Below are 16956 nucleotides of genomic sequence, written 5' to 3' on the forward strand. Positions count from 1 at the left end.
AGCTGTAAGTATCATTTTCCGTATAGTGTGTAGCAGAGGCTAGGGTGTAGATGACCCAAAGATATATGACTGAACTCATACATTTAATACTGGTTCAATACTAATATTGCTGTGATTTTGCGTATAGCTGGAAATCTTCCAGTGTTCCTGGTATAACAGAATATAACAGAATTGTTTGTATATATGAATGAGACTCAGAACTGGCAACTCTCTTTCAGGCAAGGGTGGGGAATCTGGCCCTGCAGATGTTCCTGAACTACAGCTCTCATCAGCCCCAGCCAGCATGGCCAAAGTCAGGCACAATGGAAGCTGTAGTTCAGCAACATCTGGAGAGCCACATTTTCCGCATTCCTTGGAATCAAGATACTAATTTGCCAGTGCTGACAGACAGGGCCGGATTATCCATTAGGCTTAGTAGGCTGAAGCCTAGGGGCCCGAAGCTCTTGGGGGCCTGCAATTCGTGGAAGCAGGACAGGAGCCACGGATCACGGGACAAGAGCTTCCAAACTGCCCGCCACCCCCCCGCTTCACTTACCTTTTTCTCCACTGTTCTTTGCGGTTTGCATCAATCAAGATGGCGGCTGAGGTTTCCCTAAAGGGCTGAAGCCTCTGCCGCCATCTTGGTTGATGGCACGCATGCGTAGGTAGGTGATGGGTAGGTGATGGGTTGGGATGGGACAGCGGGCGGCTCAGCCTCAGCCTAGGGGCCCTCCTCAGCTTAATCCGGCCCTGCTGACGGAACCCATGAAGCCCATGGTTCCATCTCACACAATATTGTCTATACTGACTGGCAACAGGTCTTCAGGGTTTCAGGCAGGGGTCTCTCCCAGCCTTGCCTGGAGATGTCAGGGATTGAACCTGGGACCTTCTGCATACAGAGTGGATGCTCTACCACTGAGATCCTCACTTTGGGAGGAAGGGTGGTATATGAATTTAGTAATAAATAAATAAAGCTGTGGCTCAGCATTTTGCTCTGCTTATCTCCTTTCTATTTCTTGTTTGTTCTCTCTCCTTTGTTTTCTGTAAATTCAATTTTTGCTGTAAATCATGCACGCGCGCACACACACACAAATTATATTGTAAATTTGAGTGCAAGTTGCTCTGAGTGTTGCAATAATAATACACAATGTGTCCCTAATATCCAGGGTGTCCTTTACAGGTGTCCATAGCTGTTGGTCTTGCAGCCTTTGCCTGTGTCCTCTTGGTGGTCCTCTTTATTATGATCAACAAGTACGGTCGACGATCAAAGTTCGGAATGAAAGGTACAAATCAATCCCTTCCTCTGTTCCTCAATGAATTCTATCCTGGGAGAAGTATTGGGAGGAGGGCATGGAGAATTGTTTTCATACCATCTTTGTGTCTAGTTGGACATTGGTCCTTGAATTGCAAGAATGCTCTCATTGGAAATGTGACCATGTTTTAGAAACAGGCATGTACAATGCTACATAGCACAAAACCAGGGATTTGCCAAGCATTGTGCTGTGATCCCAAGGAGAGTTTCCAGGAAAAGATGAATGGCTTGTGAGCAGTGCTAATGAATCACAATTTGTAACATGGTCTTCGGTGGACTTCAGTTTTTAGCATTGCTTACTAGTGTTAGAATCTGTTCCATGGACAAAGTGAAAATGAGAGTGACTCTGTTCTTGAAGCCTAAAGATATATGGCAGGAAAGGATGACTGATGGTTAACATGATAAGGAATGTTCTTGGGTTCAAGGTCTATGCTGGACTGAACTCTCAGGCTGTTTCTTCCTGCTCTAGGGTTACAGGGTTGAACTGCCGAGCGAATGTTGCTTGATTTACACAATGCTTCTTGTTTTCCACTGGCTCTTCTGATGTTAATCATTGGCTGAGAGAATGTCACTGTTTTTAGCAATGTGTAGAATGTTTTTGATCATATTGCTGTTGATAAATTTGCTTAGCCTCTGGTAGAAGCTAGAGTTGGGCTGGAGTTGCAGGGCCATGGATAATTCTAAGCAGACATAGGGAGCTGCCTTATCCCTTGTGGGACCATTGGTCCATCTTGTTCAGTGTTGTTTATACTGACTGACAGCAGCTCTCCAGGGTTTCAGGTAGGGAACACTCCCAGCCCTACCTGGAGTTTTGTAGTAGTATTTGTATAAAATAATTTCTAAGCACTGTCTGATCTCAGGTGAACCTCACACAGGAAAGATACATCTTGGTTGCTAGGGAAAAAAGGAAGGGCAAACTATGGAGACTCCAAGGACTACAAAAAAAGATGCAGGAAAAGTGCACTAAAATGGAAGGAAAACAGCAGCTCTTTAGGAACCCAGGGATTCTCCTTTCCTTGTGTCCAAAAAGCTCACCTATCAATCAAAGCTCTGACTTCACTTACTTGCTAATAACACTGACAGGCAGAAGTAGCCAAGGTGGCTCATTTCACGTAAATTGTTTAGAAGGATACTCATACATTTTGTTCCATAACCTTCTTTCTAGGAGGGCTAGAGACTTACTAAAAAAAAATGGAAGCTCAGATGCTGGGCTACCTGCTGGGGGTACCAATGAAGGCCTTCATGGGTACTGTGGTACCTGTAGGTGAAATGTTGGCAATCCTTGATCAAATGGAACACCTCCCCCAACTTGAACATCCTTGCATTCCTCATCAGAAGCCCCTCTCCAGGAGTGCCCCTTCTGAGAGAGACATTTTCAGCACTCCCCCCCACAATCTATAGAATGCTCTCCTGAGCATCATTTTGGTGCTAAGTTAAGATGTAACTCTTTTCCTGGGCTTTTTGATAATCATGCTTACTGCTCTTTATCTCTCTGGGGTATTGTTTTATTGTTAAACGTGATTAAACTTGATGGTTATTTTTCAAATTGTATATGTAAATTAATTAAATTAATAATAAATCAGATAATGATAGTAGTAAATAATAATGGTAAATACTACTACTACTACTACTACTAGTAACTGAGTTGTGTCATATCCAGCTAAGGTCAGGCCTCCAGAAGGCATCTTGTGCATCTAGTGCATCCTCTGTGCCATTGGTTACCCCACTCTCTTTGCAAAGATAAGGGTGAGCTGTGAATGGTAGGAGGGGGACTTGCACAGAGGGCTGGCTGGCTGCAGGATCACACAGCTTACTGCTGTATTAATTTAATTTAATTTATTGGATTTCTTAGTTGCCCATCTGGCTGGCCATCCAGCCACTCTGGGCGACGTACAAAATGAACAAAATAATACAAAATGACACACCAATACAATAACATTAAAATCTAAAAGCGATAATGATAAAATCTAACCCACCCCAAAGGCCTGCCTAAAGAGCCAGGTCTTCACGGCCCGGCGGAAACTCATTGTAGAGGGGGCCTGGCGGAGATCATTTGGAAGGGAGTTCCATAGGGTGGGGGCCACAATTGAAAAAGCCCTCTCTCTGGTCCTCACCAGTCTAGCTGTTTTGACTTGTGGGATAGAGAGAAGGTCTTTTGAGGCCGATCTTGTTAGGCGGCATAGCTGATGATGTATGGTTTTTAATCAATGGTAGATTCACAAGGAAACTGTTCTTACAACTGAGAGCTGTTCCCAGGTAATAAACAGGAGCCCTGGAGGTAAAGGAATACAGGTAGATGCACAAGAGGAGATGCCTATCACCTAAGCCTTTGCAACAGAGGATCTCTAGAAGCCAGTGAGATTAATACTGGACAAAAGGGCAAGATGAAAGAATTTGGAATTTGGACAGAAACATCTCTCACGAAGTAGCTATTAAAGCTGGGGTGGGGGGGAAATTCAGCCCAAGGGCCGCATTCCCTCATTGGTAACATTCCAGGGGGCCACTTGTTAGTGGTGGGCTGGCCAGAAGCAAAAGTGGGTGGAGCCATGGGCACAACTCTTATCTTTGTACAGTAGGCTACATTCTAGCCATGCAAAAGTAAAAAGAGGTCTCTCTCTCTGCACACACACACATTTCTCTAACTTCCACTTAGATAAGCAAGAGGAATGATCACAGCTGAATGCAGAAATGCATATGCATGGGGGGGCGTAAAAACCTTTGACCTTTGTGTGGTTGGAATGTAGCCTATGGTACAAAGGTAAGAGCTTCATCCATTGCTGCACCTACTTCTTGTATCTGGCCCCACCCACCAGAGGCATGTGGCGCCTGAAACATTGTGCATGAGGGAATGCGGCCTTAGGACAGAAAAAAAGTGTCGATAATGCTGAGTTTGATGGACCAGTGGCAGCTTTCTGTGTTCCAACCCATTCAGGTGAGCTCCTATGCACTGAATAGTCTTCAATCTAGACTAGTAGGACCAACCCCGTGGGGAAGGTGCTTGAAAAGGAGCACCCTGAAGCCTGCAGGATTCAATTCTCCACTCACCAGCTGGCTAGTGGAGGGTTCAATCCTGCTGGGTGCTGCTTTGCAAGGGACTTCTTGCAGGGAAGGCACTTGCGAAGGAGCGTCCTCAGGGGTCTACTTCCCAGTGCATTCCCTGCAGGGAGCACGTAGGCAAAGGAGACCCCTGCAGCCTTCCTGCCCAATGCCCCACCCCCTGAAAGCCCTTGATCACTCCAGGCAGCCTGGACTCAGGACAATCCAGGGTTGTCTCAACTCAACTTGGCCCCAAAATCCCTCCGGATAGGCCCGATTAGGGTTTGGGTTAGGGTTGCCAGGTTCAGTCCCTGAGACTGATCCTGTATCTTTAGGAGAAGAGAAAGTCAGCCAAATGCAGGTGTTCTTGCAACCCTGTAATGGGAAAAACCACAAGGTGGAATTCTCCCTTCCCCCTGCACAACTTGTAAAGATACAGAAGACCTCTTGGTCGCCAGGCACGGCCTCCAAGAGGTCTTCTGTATCTTTAAAAGTTGTGGAGGGGGGAGAATTCCACCTTGTGGTTTTTCCCATTACAGAGTTGCAAGAACACCTGCACTTGGCTGACTTTTTCTTCTCCTAAAGATACAGGCTCAGGCTCAGGGATTGAACCTGGCAACCCTATTTGGGATTTAGCCGAATCTGGTGCACAGCCCCACAGGCTAGTAGTGGTTCTTCTGCACAAAGCAACTGGCTTGCTGTGGGCCATCAGATGACATGTGTCGGGCTCAGTACTTATTCCGACTGGCAGTGGCTCTCCAAGGACTCAGGCAGAGGGCTTTCCCAGGTTCGTTACTTAAGATCCTGTTTAAATGAAGATGTTTGGTAATGCACCAAGGCCAGTAAGGGATGAGTTTGGCCACTGAGCAAAGCTGTGTATATAGACACAGTACCATAGCTCTGGCAGGTACATAACAAGCCTTAACACCAAGGGGCTCCATTTAAGGAAGGGCAAGCAAACTTTCTTTTACATCAGGGGTCACATTCCCCCTGAGGTAATCAGGCAAGAGCCGCATACTGGCAGTGGGCAGGGCCAAGGTAAAAATGTCATTCTGTTCCACGCTGCTTCTACAATTCTTTTGCAGAAGATAGACACATAGCCTTGTCAAGACAGAGAATGTGGCATTTTCAAGGGCTAGCCAGAAAATCACTTAAATGTTTGTTTGTTAAAGAAGCACAGTGCAATTTCTCCTTTGGAGTGTGTCAGCAGTGCTCAGCAGACATTCACTGGGAAGACCAGAATAGCATTTTGGTTCCAAAGCAGCCCACCTTTGAGAAGCAAGACTCATTCACAGAGCTCACAGTGACTAACTTTGCATGACTCACTTCCTTCAAGGGAAAAAAAGGGAAAGTGACATCCCATCTGAAATCCACTCAGCAAATTCTGCCCCATATCTCCTGTTCTTCTCAGCTTTAGCTGAAAGAAAGAGTCTGCAGGGTAGTCAACCCCTCCTCTCAAAACCATCCAGTCCCTGCTTGGTGGAAACAGCTTGAGGAGCTGGGAAATGGTGTCTGTTTGCTGTATATGGAACCTGCTCCATAGATAAAGAAAGTCTGTCTCCAGGGAAGTCAAATCAGTAAAGTTTTAATGATTTCCTGTTAATTACCTTGAAGTATGACAATAGCTTGAAGGGCTGGTGCAATTGGCAGCGAGGGAAGAGGTGCGTCTTCTTTTTAATCAAACAGACAAAACAAAAAAAGACCTAGGCACTGGCATTTGGACATCTTTCCATAACTGCTTTAAGTGGATGTCACTGATTAGAAAGGCCCTCTGTCACCCTAGCCTCCTTCCCTCCAACCTCCTTGTTTCCTGTTCCTACCATGCAACCTGTAGGCCAGGGAATGAAAACCTGTGGACCCCCTGATGTTTCTGGATTCCAGCTCCCATCAGCCCCAAGTAGCAGTGCCAATGGTCAGGGGTGGTCAGAGTTGTTGTCCAGCAACAGGTACTGGGCTGGATGGGCGATGGCCTGAGTCAGCATAAATGCCAGCCTGGATGGGCCGATGGCCTGACTCAGCATAAATACCAGCCTGGATGGGCGATGGCCTGACTCAGCATAAATGCCAGTCTGGATGGGCCGATGGCCTGACTCAGCATAAATACCAGCCTGGATGGGCGATGGCCTGACTCAGCATAAATGCCAGTCTGGATGGGCCGATGGCCTGACTCAGCATAAATACCAGCCTGGATGGGCGATGGCCTGACTCAGCATAAATACCAGCCTGAATGGGCTGATGGCCTGACTCAGCATAAATACCAGCCTGAATGGGCTGATGGCCTGACTCAGCATGTACTGCTTCCTATGTTCACCATAAAATAAGGGGGTCAGGCGTGTATCAGGTGTGGGTCAAATGGAATTTGGGAACTTTCAGGAATTGCAATTGTAGAACTAAAATGATTGTGTCAGTGGTGCTTGCTGTCGAACAGCGGTAGCTAATATGTTAACTATCTAGTGAGTCTAAGCTGACCGATAGGAGTTGTAGTCCACAACATCCACTACATTGACTATCCCTGCTACAGAGCAACATACAACATTGATAAAAGTGTGCTCAAAAATAAATTGGAAAGATATGTTGGGGTGGGGGAGACAGAGAGAGAGAGAACACACATTTAAAAAAAGCTAGTGACACTCCTAAGGTCGATCTGAAAAGATTAGATGAATGTCATGGAGGGGGCAATTTTTGAAGGCCTCCAGAATCTCAAGAGAATGTGGCTTTGAGGAGCGAAAAGCCCAGCAGTCTGGGATTTTGAGAGTGCTAAAGTGAAATGTTAGAGCACAGAGAAAAAGCAGGCCATGAAGCAGCCATGTGCCTTCGTTGCTTCCAAATTTGCCGTGAGGCCTTCTCAGCTCCTTCACCCTGACTCAACCTTATCCTCCCCTTCCCGCAGGCTCCAGCAACAGCTGCAAAAGTTTGATGTTTTGCATGATGCCAGAAACACTCTGCCAGGTCACCAGCTTCTTACTGTTCCTCATTAACCCATTGCCCCCACAGCTTTGCCGCTGCCAACATCCTATGAATGCGGTGCCAGGCAGAGAGGCAGAAGTCTGCCATAGGCTCAGCTCAGGCTCAAGATTCGGCTGGGCTTTTATAAACCAGTAAATTTATTTTTGCTCATTCCTGGGTAATCGTATTGCATCCCAGCTGGGCTACAAACAACTTTAGGAGTCACTGAGGCGTACTTACACTGCTCACTGGGGAGAAAAAAAAAGAGAAGGAACCAGATGTGGATACTAAAACATCCTGGCTTGAAAGAAAGAGAAACTAAACCACCAAGATATATGTCTGCTGGGGGAAAGGACGGCGGTGTCACTTTTATAGTTCTTTCCAACGCTAATTGAGCAATCAAAGTCAAACTGTTGGCTTGACTTCCCAAGCTCATGAGTGAACTTTGATCATGGAGGCCCCTGTGAGATTCTGGCCACAGAAGTTGTCTCCAAGGCAAGTTTCTTGGAAGATGCTTGGCCAAATTCTTCTTTGAGTACGAAACCAGAGAGGTTTGTATAAGTTGGAGCTAATCACATGTGTCAGGGCCAGTCTCTGCCTAAAATCAGAATTGGCCGTGACCAACACCTCAGAAGAGGCACAGGATGACCCAAGCACATACTGGGACAGAGAGGAGTTGGGATGCCACCCAAGGGGACACTTCAACTGGGGAGTCTGAAGAGTTAAGGAACCTGATGTCCCTCTTCTGACCACACCATTAGCCAGCTCCTTACCCTCCACCATCTCTACTCAGACAGTGATAAGCCTAAGCTGAAGTCCAGGCCAGAGGGCATTACAAATATTTAGAAGCATGAAGCCTTCCATCTCTAAGCCGTAGTTAGGAGAAGTAAGAAAGAACTTGAGCATATTCAGATCAGGACTCTCTAGGAAAAGGCGGGGTAGCACAAAACCTCTTACTTGCTGCATGGCTGTTGCAACTGCTCCTTCAGTTCCCTTGCACTCTAATCTGACTCATCAGCGGGACAGCTTGGGCAGCTCCTCAACTTTGTTAGTATGACAGAGCCTCGAGCTACACCCCACAGGGGAGGCGGGAACAGGACACACAGCCATCAGTAAGCCCCAGCTCCAGCCAGTGATGGAGGATTCACAACTGGATATCACATCCATGCTAAAGTCTACAGTTGAATCGCGTATGACACGGAGGTTGGAGCAACTCCCCAATGAGAAACAGTTACAACATTTGGGGCTTTTTCGTTTACAGAAAAGGTGAGCACAGGCGACGCACATGACACAGGAGTATAAAATGATGCATAGTGTGGAGAAAGTGGATAGGGAGTTTTGTCCCTCTCTCATAATACTAGAATTCAGGGCCATCCAATGAAGCTGTTTGATGGAAGAGTCAGGACAGTCAAAAGAAAGTACTTCTTCACAGAGTGGACAGTTAAACTATGGAATTTGCTCCCACAAGAGGTAGTGATGGCCACCAACTTGGATGGAGTTGAAGAGGATTAGACAAATTCATAGAGGATAAGGCTATCAATGCCTACTAGCCACGTTGGATATGGTCTGCCTCTACTGTTGTAGGTAGTATGCTTCTGAATACCAGTTGCTGGGAATCACAAATGGGGAAGGATGCTCTATGTCCTGTTTGCAGTCTTCCATAGGCACTGTGAGAACAGGATGTTAGATTAAATGGGACTTTGACTTGGCCTGAGCCAGCAGGACTCTTCTTATATTTTTATGCACTCAAGGTTTGTGTAAAGACCAGGGAGTGGGTTCTCCTTGAGGAGCGTCCCTCTTCCGCTACAAGGGTGCAACTATCAGAAGTTGCACAAAGTTCTGTTCGATTAGTGCTTTTTAGGATCCAAGATTCTGTTTTTTCTTTAACGGACGACAGGGTACCAACAAACAAGAGCCAGACACTTTTTATGATGCTGAAATTATGGCTGCAAGTCCCACTGAAACCACTTCTCAGGTTCAATGGCAGGTGAAAATAAGGAATGTTGAGCAAAGAGAGTGGATCCAGAGGCTTTAAAAACCCAATAAAACAATGATGATACAAACACAGAAAGGTCAAAACCCTGACAAGTTCAGAATACCCTAAAGCTCAGATGACTGTAGCAGAAATACTTCAGCACTCGACACACTGCAAGAGCAAATTCAGATAAGAGACTGCAACAGGATTGTGTGAGCTAACTTGCATTTGGAAACTGGGATCAAGGATGGGTATGATAAGAGCAAAACACATGTTTACTGAATACAATCCAGAAATCAAGGCAAGAGAGCTGTCATACACACACATACACATTCACATACACTCTGCAGGAATATTTACCTGGTGATGGGTGCTCTGATAGCTAAGTGACCAGTCTAGCAGGCAGAGGGATGGACGGGTGCAGCCAGGCTATGGTTGATATGCTTCACACTGCTTCTGGGGTATAGAGGTCTTCCCTGTTTCTCTGTCCATCTATCATTTTTTGTATCCTATCTAACCATTCTTGTATCTGCTGTCATTACACACTCCTCTCTATGGGGCAGGTCCTGTATTTTGCATTGCTTCTGCCAGGAGCAATAACTTACAGTGCAATCCAAACCCAAGAACTGCCAGGATGAGAGAGCTTCGATTCGGCCAATCTTTGGCTTTCCCAGGTGAGCTAAAGCTCAGCCAGGGCTACACTGGTGTAAGTCTCTCACCCCAGATCAGCGGGGGCTATGCTAGCTCCGACATGGCTCAGCTGGCAGAATTTAAGCCAGTGGAAATTACACCGGTGTAAGTCCCAAACGGAGGTGTTCTTAGGGAGTGGCAGGAGCAGGACGGTAGAAGGTGAGACACCTATTCCAAGCCATATTCACCTCCATTATGTGACCCAGGGCTCGATCCTCTAAACTCGGGCCCACACTCACCTGTCAGCAGTAGCTCCTCCCAGTGGCTCCGGAATGGATTTTGTCATAGAGGTAAATCATGCCTGTGTAACTTACACCGGCCTAAATTATGCCATCCTCCTATAGTTAGGATTGTTCTGCCCATCTCTGTCCCTAGGCCTAAGGGAAGCCCTCATTTGTCTTCAGCTTCCATTTCAACACTTTCAGTCTCCTCCTGTTACGGTGACTACCTGGCACTATGAAAAGGTTATGGGAAGGGTGCTGATCATTGTTAGGAGACTCCTGTTCTCCTCACAGAGATACAGTTACCGGAGTGGTTTAATGGTCAATCCTCCTTCCCATGGAACTCTGGGAACTGCAGGTCTATGAGGAGAATAGGGGTCTCCCAGCAACCCCTCAGCACACTTCACAAACTATACTTTCCAGGATTATTTGGGGGAAGTCATGACTGCCTAAAGTGAAATATTAGTGGAATCAGTGTATGGTGTGAATGTGGCCCCAGTGTGATTTGGTAATTTTGCTATTGTTTTCGTTGATGATTTGTACTTTTACAGCATTTTTCTTCTGTATTTATATTCTGGTCACTGGTTTGAGGGTGTTTGGTCCCAAATGTCTTATATAAACAAACTATTTTTAAAAGTTGGTGCTCTCTCACAGCATGTCCAAACCACGTATTATACCCGTTATCTAACCTCTCCTTGTCTCAGCTCTGTCTGTACCCAAAGAATGGCCTGAAAGTGATTAATGTCGTTTAATCTCCAGTGCTAAGGAGGTCTCAGGTTGGCTTGCAAATTGCTTTCAAAAATGTGTACATTATACAAGGCATACAAGAATTTGCATATTAGGAGTAATCCACACTAAAATGCTGCTGAATTTTCATGGGGGCACTTTAAAAAAAAGAAAAGAAACAAAGAAAATACGCAACTGAGGCCGAAATATAGAGAACTGAACTCAGAATCAGAAACAAGTGAGAAACTGAATTTGACTTCTGGTTCTAGACGGTGGTGTAGTAGTATGCTCCTTTGGTTACCCCCACGACTGTTGCGTTACATTGATCCTAAAAATGACACAAACTGAACCAGTGGATTGCAAGCAGGTGGTTATTCCCCCTCTTCTCTCGCTAACTATGAAGAAAACTCTAGGTCTGAGAGTGGCGTTCCTAGTCTAACAAGCTATCTGGGGCTCTGCATAAATCAGAGAGGAGAAGGAAACAGGTGTTTGCATTGCTGGCCCCTGCCACTAGCCAACAAGCTGATGTCTCTGGAATGGCTAGCTCTAGTACAGATATTAGAAGCTAGGCCTTCTGCCGATTCTATGGCCCCATCTACACTATACATTTAAAGCAGCAATACCACTTTATACAGCCATAGCTTCTCTCAAAGAATCCTGGGAAATGTAGTTTCTTAAGGGCACTGAGCGATGTCAGGAGAGCCCTCTTCCCCTCACACAGCTGCAATTCCTAGAGTGGTTTACGGTCAATCCCTCTTCCCAGGGAACTCTGAGAACAAGCAGCTCTGTGAAGGGAATAGAGGTCTCTTAACAACTCTCAGCACCATTAACACTGCAATTCCCAGCATTCCTTGGGGGAAGCTTTGACTGTTTAAAGTGTTACTATATTGCTTTCCATGTACAGTATAGAACCTTCCTTGGGGAAAGCTCTGACTGTTTAAAGTGATACTATACTGCTTTTCATGTATAGTGCAGGATCTTGATTTTCTAAGGTCCAGCACAAGCCTTTGTTATTGGGGAAAGGCCATAGTTCAGTAGTAGAGCATCTGCCTTGCATGCAGAAGGTCCCAGGTTCAATCCCCGGCATCTCCAGTAGAGCTGGGAGAGACTCCTGCTTGCAACATGGAGAGCCGCTACTGGTCAGTATAGACGATACTGAACTAGATGGACCAATGGCCTGGCCCAGTATAAGGCAGCTTCCTAAGCCACTTAGGGGTCGAGAGCAGCCCCTCAAACTCCAGATGTGGTAACAGCCATCCACACCTCCAGTTTTGCTGTATTAGACCTCCTCTGCATGTCTCCAAGATGACACTGCAAGAGCCAGCCTGCTTTAAAAAGAAAAAAAAGAAAAGAAAGCTGGCATTGTTGGGCTATCAACTTGGAGGACAGTTACCATATGTTTATGGGGGAAAGAGTTAAGGACCCCCAATCATAATCAGATAGGCAGCCACTTTGCTTTAAGTGTCTATTAACTGATTCTAAATTATACCAGAACGGCTCTGCGAGTACTTTTGACATCCACATTCACATAGCTGTTCTGATCGGGGGCTATTAGAAATGAATACCAAATGAGCCAATGATAATGTAATTCCTAAAACATCCCAGAATGTGTTGCAAGCAATAATTGATTATTCTTCCTCCTTTTTGCATGCCCCCTCTTTCCCCCCTCCCACTTTCCTTTCATCTCACAACCTAAAGGTTTCTAAGGCTGCAGAATAAGGGGATTTCTATTCAGATCAAACTGATTGATGCACTTTACAAATCATTTAAAAAGCCATCATTACTTGGGATTGGGAGTAAACGTAAATTCATTGACTTAAGTAATGCCCATTATTTTTCATAGGCCTACTCTGAGTAGGACCAACAATGGATACAACCTGTTTACATTTACTCTGAGTAGGACCAACAATAGATACAACCTGTGTTGCTTAAGTCTTAGGCCTAACAAATAAGTCAAATTCCACAAAACCACAATATTTGACACAGATTTCTATTTACGAGCTCCCAGACTTATTTATTTTATTTTTTTTACAATAATTTTTATTCAAATTTTCATAAAACATAGAAAACAAAATCATAAAACATTCAAAGACAAAAAACAAAACAAAACAAAAATGATTAAACAAAAAAATAAAATAAAATAAAATGTTGACTTCCCATTTGTCACATATCAAATCAGTTATAGGTCTACAATATATAACAATCCTGTCTCTTAAATCATATTATAAAATCACTTTCCTCCAGTAGTTATCTTAATTAATCATCAAATCTCATAAACATTACTTTATTCTTTCCACAAAAAGTCAAAGAGAGGTTTCAATTCTTTAAGAAATATATCTATCAATTTTTCTCCAAATAAACATGTCAATTAATCCATCTCGTTAATAATTATAATAATCTTATTGTCATAACCATAGTCCAAATAAACATTTCGATTAATCCATCTCATCAGAATCTGTTAGGTCCAATAATTTCAATAGCCATTATTCCATTATCCCTATTAGTTCCATCTTCCATCTTCAATAGTCCTGTTAAGTCCAGTAATTTCAGTGTCCAATCTTCCATTATCAGTATTCCATAATAATCTTGCTGTTGTAGCCATAGTCATATAATAAGAGTCTGATGGGAATTTCCTCTATCCCAAATATTTTCTTGCCATCCATTCTGAATAAGTTGCTGAAATACTGTTGTAAAGTCATATCTGTGTTCTTCTTTTTTACAAAATGCACTGGCTCATCTCTTAAGAGTTTTTCCATTGTCACATGGCTGCAGTTAATTCCATAGATTTTCTCTATATCAAGCTCCATCACGTCATTCCAGTCCAGAAGATTATCCAAGCCATTGATAACTTTATCTCTAATATCTTCATTAATTTCTTCAGAGATAACGTTAAATTCCAAACAGTAGATTTTATTTCTAAAATCCATAAACTCCAGATCTTTTTCCAATTCCACATTTGTTCCGATCTCCAGGGCTTGTATCTTCCCTTTATTTTTTCTTTTCTCATCTCTGATCTCATTCTCCTCTCTCACAGGGTCCCCTATTTCTTTAAGCTCCTGCGTCATTTTGCTCAGTTCAATTTTCAGCTCCTTACTACCCTGTCGCAGGGTTTGTTTCGTTATCTCAATCTCATCCATTATTTTCTGAAACATAATTACTTCCAGATTCTCAGCCACTTTCTTGATTGCCATTTTTAAAACCACGAAAACAAAGCAAAACAAAAATAAAGAAGAACCACTTCTTATTTCAGCAACAATTGGGTTAATATTCCAGGCTTGATGACATCACAGTATAAACAGAGCAACCTGCCTTATCTCTCTTGTGCAAGAATGCAAAACAGTTAGTGGCGTCGTGAAGAAGCAGATTCGTCAAAATAAAATAGACCAAAAAAAGAATAGTCCCAGACAATATAATATTCCTCGGAATAGAAATCAGGAATAGAAATCCCTCTTCTGTTTATTATCTTTAGAATGCACTTCCAGGACAGCTTTTTGCGACAGAAACAGAGATAAGCTGTTAATTTCGTGAATAACAGAGAAGAGCTGTATCTCACCCAGAAGTTGTCCAAAGCCGATCAATCTGACAAATCTCCTTTTGCTGCAACAATTTAAACCAAGTAAAAAAAATAATAGAAAGAAGGGTGCTTGCCTGTTAGTCCGTTCTCTCTTTGAAGAAAAGATAAACGTATCGCTTAAGCAGATAGAGCTTGTTAGAAAGTCCGTCCGGCATTGTTGGCTGGACCTTATCTCATAAATTAATGAAATCCAGTCCTCCCAACAAAAACAGGCTTTGAGGTTGATCTCTACGTTTCTCCCTGCCCGGGAGAAATTTCATCAGTCAAAAAAAAAAAAATGTTCTGACTGATTTATATCTGAATAAGCTTCTTTTGAGGCGGGAGCCCGTCCCAAAAGCAGGCACAAGCGAAGTCACCCTTCCCGGAAGTCCACGAGCTCCCAGACTTATCTGAAATCTTTACATCCTACTTTTCCACCACGTTGGGCTAGCCAGGTAGCTAGCCACTAGATTTAGAAACAATTCAAAAATTATGTAACGAAACATGAAAACTAAAACCTGTGCACAAGAGATAAAGTGGCAGATCAATATAATTTACTGTTAAAGTCCTAGAAGAATAGGAGTGTTGAAACCTGACAGACAGAGTGGTGTAGGTGGAAGGTGAATGCATTTGGGGAGGCAACTCCATAAGCCACGGGGTGAACACAGAGAAGGCTTTACTTTGGTAAGTATTGAGCAAACTTTGGAAGGCCCTCAGATGATGGACTGAATTATATAAGAGAAGGCAGTTCTGTAGATACCTCATTGTAAGACTTAGGGCTTCGTAGGATAAAATTAAAGCTGAGCTGAAATCCCTGCCCCCCCCCAAATAGTCACTCTGTTTAGAAGTGATGTATCTGGACAGCCATTTCATTCATTCTTTTTGGAGGGGCAGGGAGGGAAATTGTCGGAGCAATTCAAACAATTTTGTTGCTTTTAGAGATAAACAATAGTAGCAGTTCCTTCCTCTCCCCTTCTGTTGGGAAGGGCCATAACTCAGTGGTACAGCACATGCATTGCATGCAAAAGGTCTCAGCTTCACTCCCTGACCTCTTAAGAGCTCAAAGAGATCCCTGTCTGAAATACTAGAGAGCTGCTGCCAGTCAGTGTAGACCAGGGGTGAGGAATGACATCTGGTATTGGGCATCGGACCCAGTATTTCACTCCTCTACCCATGCTGAACAAGATTCCCTGATGTCACGATAGTACCAGGTGACCTATTTTTGCACAGCACTGTGCGCAGAAGCACCAATGACCAGCTGATCACTGGGACTTGCAAAGACCCATGCACTGCCCTTTGCAAGGCTTGCTGATCAGCCGGCTGTTGGGCTTCCACATGTGGTGCTATGCAAGTGGTGGTGATCAGCTGTCTGGCAGATCTGCCGTGCACAGCTTTATGCAAACGCTGATGACCAGCAGATTGGCAGGGCTTGTGAAGTGCCACATATAGTGTGGTATGCAAGATCCAAGGATCAGCTGATCAGTGGAACCGGCATGCCCCCTTTGGCCCAGCTGCATCTTTACCTTGCCTCTCATCTGACATCAGGTGTATGGTAGGTGGGCATAGGTTGGCCCTAAAGGCCTTGCAGGCCAAATGGGGTGGGGTGGGGTCCTACCGCTGCTAAGTGTAGACAATACTGAGCTTAGATGGATCAAAGATCTGGTTCAGTATAAGGCAAGTCCCTGTCTTCCTTTGTATCTTTTCTCATCTCTTTCTTCAGATGTAGCTACTGTCTCCACAAGCAGCAGCGGAGATCCTACTGATAGCTCAGCAGCCACCTTTTCCACCCATAATGTCCTCCTTGGACCAAAACTAAGCCTCTAGTGTTGGTCCAGGGGCATCGTGGTAGAGAAATGGTCACCTCTCTAACCTGCTGATAAGAGTTCTGCCATTACTTGCAGTAGCAGCAAACCTGCATTTAATGACAAGATGGAAAGCAAAAGCCCATTGCTGCTGCAACTTTCCTCTCCAACAAAAAATATAGTCCCTTCACCTGAAATTTACCAAGGGCGGGGGATTGTTCCTCATTTTCCAACCCGGCAACTCCTTATTTTCACCCCCCAAAAGTTCCATGGACAACGTTCAGCTCAGTGCTACTTCCAAGCAGCACCCTGAATTGTGCCTGCAAGGCAGCTGGGGAGCGGAGGACCATTTAAATCTAAGGTCCTCAACTGGCACCCATGGGCACCACAGCAGTCTGTGACAACCCTTGTCAGTAAAGCCCCCTGCCCCTCCCTTTTTAACAACAGGGATATTTTTGTTTTGGAAGTTGTTTGGTTGGGAGGGCATTCCCTGTTGTGTCCGGGGGTGGAGAGGGCTCCTGGGACTGTGTTTCATTTGTTTTGGAAGGTTGATTGTGTTTTGCCTGTTTGAAGGGGGGGGGCGTTCTGAGCATCACCACTTTTTGTTCTGTGAAATGCTTATTTTGTGGTGCTTGTGACAGTTTCTTAGATTTTCTCGAACCCAAGCAGGTGGGGAACCCCTGGTTTAAATATTGTCAAAATATGTTCATTTCTGC

The 16956-nt window shown here is 44.5% G+C and overlaps 1 protein-coding gene across 2 annotated transcripts in view; it reads left to right on the forward strand.

Moving 5' to 3' along the window:
* The window catches only part of NTRK3 (neurotrophic receptor tyrosine kinase 3), a 554024-nt gene that overhangs the window by 245772 nt on the left and 291296 nt on the right, over window positions 1-16956 (forward strand). For both annotated transcript variants that reach the window (XM_061595098.1, XM_061595099.1), the window contains exon 11: window positions 1160-1262. In XM_061595098.1, the coding sequence (XP_061451082.1) occupies window positions 1160-1262 (103 nt within the window). The remainder of the gene's footprint in view (window positions 1-1159; window positions 1263-16956) is intronic.

This window comes from Rhineura floridana, chromosome 14, assembly GCF_030035675.1.
Source record: "Rhineura floridana isolate rRhiFlo1 chromosome 14, rRhiFlo1.hap2, whole genome shotgun sequence".
Classification (NCBI taxonomy): Eukaryota; Metazoa; Chordata; class Lepidosauria; order Squamata; family Rhineuridae; genus Rhineura; species Rhineura floridana.